We start from the raw sequence: 4678 nt of genomic DNA, 5'->3' as shown, positions 1-4678 counted from the left end.
TTACAAGAATTTAGAAACCTTAAATTTATAAATCTTAAAATCGTACGTGTAATACAAAATTCATCATGATGAAAGATCAGTCAAGTAAAAAAAAAAGACTACCAAATTTCTCGAATTTAGAAAAAATCAGATTGATAGAATTAGTAGAGCGTGAAAAGAACATCATAGAAAACAAAAAGACAGACAATGTTAGTGTGAATGATAAAGACGCCTGCTGGAAAAATATTACAAATGAATTTAATAGTAATTCTATATCAGGACATCGGGATGTCGCGTGTTTAAAAAGTTGTTGGGACAACTTGAAGAAGAAAACTCGAAAATATTACGCTGACATACGTAATGAAGTTTTTAAAACAGGTATATCATGTTTTCTTACATATTGAATTTATTTATGTATTAAAAATATCAATATTCTTTGTGTACACATCATATTAATTCGGTACTTTGTATACAGGCGGTGGAAAGATCAATATCATTGATGATCCAATTGCTGAAAAAGTAAAAAGTATTATTCAGCCATCAGTTGAGGGTCTACAAAATAATTTTGATAGTGATTATATGCCCGGTATGCTATAAAAATACAAAACAAAAATATATAAATATGGTTTCTTTATTAGTATTGATAAATATATAGTTCTGATAAAATATGTGTATTGCAGGTATAGATGATCCACAGTGCAGCAAACCACAGTTAGAAGACAATGAAGACTGTTATCCAGTTGAGGTACACATACATACGTACATATATATTCAAAATATTTATTTATTTTATATATTTTATAATAAAATATTGGTAAAAATATTGTTTTCAAATATTTGTATTGTTACAGATGATTGAAGAAGAAAATGAGGCTGCAACTTCAACTTGGGCTGACTGGACACCAGCCAAGTTGAATTCCAAGAAGAGCAAAGAATTGCAGGTCTCAAAGAACGATAAAGACGAAGATTCATTGTCATTGGAAGATGTAGAAAGAATTCTTGTACAATCTTCTAAGGAAAACTGTAATCCAGTAAGAACAAATAGTTCACCAAATCAAAGTTTAAAACGTAAAAAATCAAAACAACTTCAAATAAATGCTAATAAACGTAATGAACGGTATTATGACCTTGCGCAATCCAAGTTACAATTAGTGGAAGTAATGAAAGAAGATCATCATAAAAAGACATCATTAGAAATTGCAGTTCTAGAAATGCAATTAAAAAAAGAAAGCCTTAACGTTAAACTTCTTGAGAAACAGTTAAATTCTTATGAAAAGAAATAAAAATTATTCCGTTCTTCTATTGATTCTATTATTTTTCATTTGAAATATATTGAATGTTTTTCAGTAAAAGATTTATGTATTCGTTAAAATACACTATTAAAGTATTTGTGTTTATACTATGTCTAACAAGTGATACTAAATATAAAGAGTAAATTACAATATTAATGTACCAAAGAAATATAGAGAATAAGCTAGCTATATTAAAAATCTAACTTATTCCATCCATTGTATTAGTTCCTACATTTATTTTATAACATTAATTTATATTAGTACCTATTTATTTTTTGATCTCGCATACATTAAACGTTTTGTTTAAAATGTATTACTTAACACATTGAAATTGTCTTGGGTTCTTTTATTTTATACTAAATTTACTAAATAATGATTTGCTTTATAGTGAGATGTGCTAGTGATTTACTTTATAGTAAGTGTATTAAGTTCTTTAGCATAAGTTACTCTATATGAAAGAAATTTTAAATTGATATCTTAAAATACTGAAAAAACAATAAGGACAAAATATGTTAATTAGTGGACAAAATATGTTAAAATATGTAACAATACATTTATTGAGATGTTAATTATATAAGTTACATGACAATACAATGTTTGTACATTTTTTCATGACATTCGCATAATACTAGTTCCTAAAATGATATTTTTCAATAATCTTTTATGTCATTATCAGATAATCCCAAATGCAGTATTTCTTACACATATCAGTAGACGTTCAATAAATCATGATCTTCTTGTTTAAAGTAATTATTGAAATAACCTTGTTCACTTGTAGAAAAAATTATAGTAAACCATCAAAATTAATTGTTTTATATTAAGCTGAAAAGTAATTATGTATATAATATGTTAAATACGTTTTTATTAGTGTATAAAGAGTTAACTGATAGCAAAATTATATCAATTAGAAACAATAAAAAATGACAAATTTTTCTTGTACATTATAAAAATATCGAGAATTTGTTAACAATACATTCTATCGAATTTAACTAAAAATATTAAGTTGTATTTTTATACAACAATGTATTTTTATACAACTTAATATTTTGTAGTTAAATTCGATAGAATGTATTGTATGTAATTTGCTACATAAATCTTTCCTTACCTTTGAAAATAATCATTGATTAATACATGTTGCATACTATTATTATTACGCAGTCCATCGTTTCTGCAAGGAATATTTCCATTTTCTAAAATATCTTCCCATGGAGCAGGCAAATGTAATGCAGGATCATCTATTGGTATTGGATCTCCACTACGTCGAGCAATATTATGCAACACAGCAGTTGCAACAATAACAGGTAACACTTTTTCCACTGTTTGAAATCTAGACCCAAGTGCCAGGATAGGAAATCTTCTTTTCCAGATTCCAAATACTCGCTCGATACAATTGCGTGTACGTATATGTGATTCATTATACAGTTGCTCTGCCCGAGTTCGTGGATTTTGTATAGGAGTCATTAAATATGAGCGCAAAGGGTAACCACCATCACCTAACAGGAAAGAATCTTGGAATGTTTTAGCTTCGAATAAGGCGCGTATCCTGGAATTATTAAATATTGTAGCGTCGTGTACTGAGCCTTGCCAACGAGCCACAATATCGCTTATCTCTAAATTTGCATTGCAAATTGCTTGAACGTTAATAGAAAAGTATCCTTTCCTATTTCTGAAATATTCAGCGGTGTTTCCACCTAAAACAAATAATCATTATCTTTATAGTCTTTATAGAGTCACATACACACACACACACACACAACGTGTGCACACATGCACGCACGCATGCAAGCACACACACATACATAATGCAATTATAAAACATTTGATAGTTGGAAAGGAAACGGTTATGCATCAAGGATCAAAATACAATATAAAATACAATATACTTAATGTATTCATTACAAACCAAAAATAATAAAAAATATATTTTGAGAAACGTAAAACCGTCTGTATGAAACAACAAAGTAAACACTACGTGAAACATATAATTATACGTAAAAAAATATGTTTAAAATGTTAAAAATTATTTACCAAATGACTGTACTTTTATGTGAGTGCAATCCATGCAACCTATTACTTTAGGAAATCGTGCAATATTAAAAAACTTTATTTGTTCCCTTTTTATTTCGTCAGCAAGGACAGGAAACTTTATATAACGTGGTCGAAGACGAGCAATAGCAGCAGTCACCCGATGAATAATTCGGTGAGAACTTGTTTTGCTCACTCCAGAAAAATCTGCTGCTGATAATAAATGACTTCCAGTTGCATAAAATCTTAAAGTTAAAAGAAGCTGGTTTATTGGAGATATAGCGTTGTTTCTGGAAAAAAAATTTTATTGTTTGTAATCATTTTATTTGATTTAATCTTGTTTACTTTGTATTTAATATACTCTAACAGTAACATTACATCAACGTTATAAATTCCACTCAATAATTTAAATACAATATTACGTCTATGTTTGTTTTCTCCCATTAGGAAAATAAATCTATATATAGTTTACATCATGCACAGCTTAGATATTAGATTAATATACAGTCTTTGTGACGTAAACTATAGATTTAGCTTCTTTGTAGGAAAAAACGAACGCAGCTACATGTATTCCAGACAGCACACCATGTCTAAAAGACAGCTTTAAGACGTCTTTAAGTCTAAAAGACGTCTTAAAGACGTCTTTATGATGTCTTTTAGATATGTGTGCTGTCTGGGATGTTATTTTTCTTTACAAGGTAGTAGTCAGAACTAAAAGGTATTAAATATTATACACTTGCATCTTATTAATATAGTTGTGCAGGTCATTTTTGATCATTGATTTAATTGAATCTGTTTTATAATGATTGACTTTATATGTTGTTACTATTTTGTTATAGAAAGTAATTTGTTAAAATAAAAATTCAATATTTTTAATCAACTTTATATATACATATACTTACTGTTTTGTTTTATGAGAAATGTCCTGCTCAATTTCTGTTAACACTGCGGTAACAGATTCCTTTGACAAACGAAATCTTGCGTGAAAATCTACATCGTCAAACTCTTCTAAATACGATGGTCTTAATTTTATAATTTTTGGACGTCGATAAAAAAAATTTTCAAACTCTTCATCTTCAGATGAAGACAATACATATTCTAAGGCTGTCATCTCAATATTTCTCACTTCAGATTGCGATATTGAACTAACATAACCCTAAAAAGCTGGATAATAACAAATTTTGATGTTGGAAATTAGAATCAGTGGCGCTATAGTATTAAACTTCGTTTATCTTCATTAAACGCCCAAAGTTTGGCGTTTAACTTTAACCACAGAAAATCGAGGTTAATCGTGGTTTATAGCACTTGTAGAACGTAACATTTCTGTAAAACTAGGTTTAATGACTTAAACTCCGTTTAAAGTAATTTGTGGAACTGGGCCT

At 28.5% G+C, this 4678-nt stretch overlaps 3 protein-coding genes across 3 annotated transcripts; 2 read left to right on the top strand and 1 right to left on the bottom strand.

The window, feature by feature from the left end:
• Window positions 1–65: 65 nt before the first annotated feature.
• Window positions 66–576, top strand: LOC105570832. The gene is made up of 2 exons (XM_012028283.1): window positions 66–357; window positions 455–576. Exons 1-2 carry the CDS (start codon window positions 66–68, stop codon window positions 574–576), a joined length of 414 nt encoding a protein of 137 aa, XP_011883673.1.
• A 51-nt stretch (window positions 577–627) lies between these two features.
• LOC105570831 lies at window positions 628–1262 on the top strand. The gene is made up of 2 exons (XM_012028282.1): window positions 628–724; window positions 831–1262. The coding sequence occupies exons 1-2, from the start codon at window positions 647–649 to the stop codon at window positions 1260–1262; spliced, it is 510 nt and encodes a 169-aa protein (XP_011883672.1). The 5' UTR covers window positions 628–646.
• A 940-nt stretch (window positions 1263–2202) lies between these two features.
• Window positions 2203–4407, bottom strand: LOC105570830 (putative nuclease HARBI1). The gene is made up of 3 exons (XM_012028281.1): window positions 4199–4407; window positions 3300–3586; window positions 2203–2962 (listed from the first exon to the last, which is right to left on the bottom strand). Exons 1-3 carry the CDS (start codon window positions 4405–4407, stop codon window positions 2373–2375), a joined length of 1086 nt encoding a protein of 361 aa, XP_011883671.1. The 3' UTR covers window positions 2203–2372.
• Between the last annotated feature and the right edge of the window lie 271 nt (window positions 4408–4678).

The sequence above is a fragment of the Vollenhovia emeryi genome, unplaced genomic scaffold, assembly GCF_000949405.1.
Source record: "Vollenhovia emeryi isolate VEMERY1.0 unplaced genomic scaffold, V.emery_V1.0 DF941749.1, whole genome shotgun sequence".
In the NCBI taxonomy this organism is placed as follows: Eukaryota; Metazoa; Arthropoda; class Insecta; order Hymenoptera; family Formicidae; genus Vollenhovia; species Vollenhovia emeryi.
The sequence above is the reverse complement of the archived record's forward strand: the minus strand, read 5'-3'. Positions and strand labels throughout refer to the sequence as shown.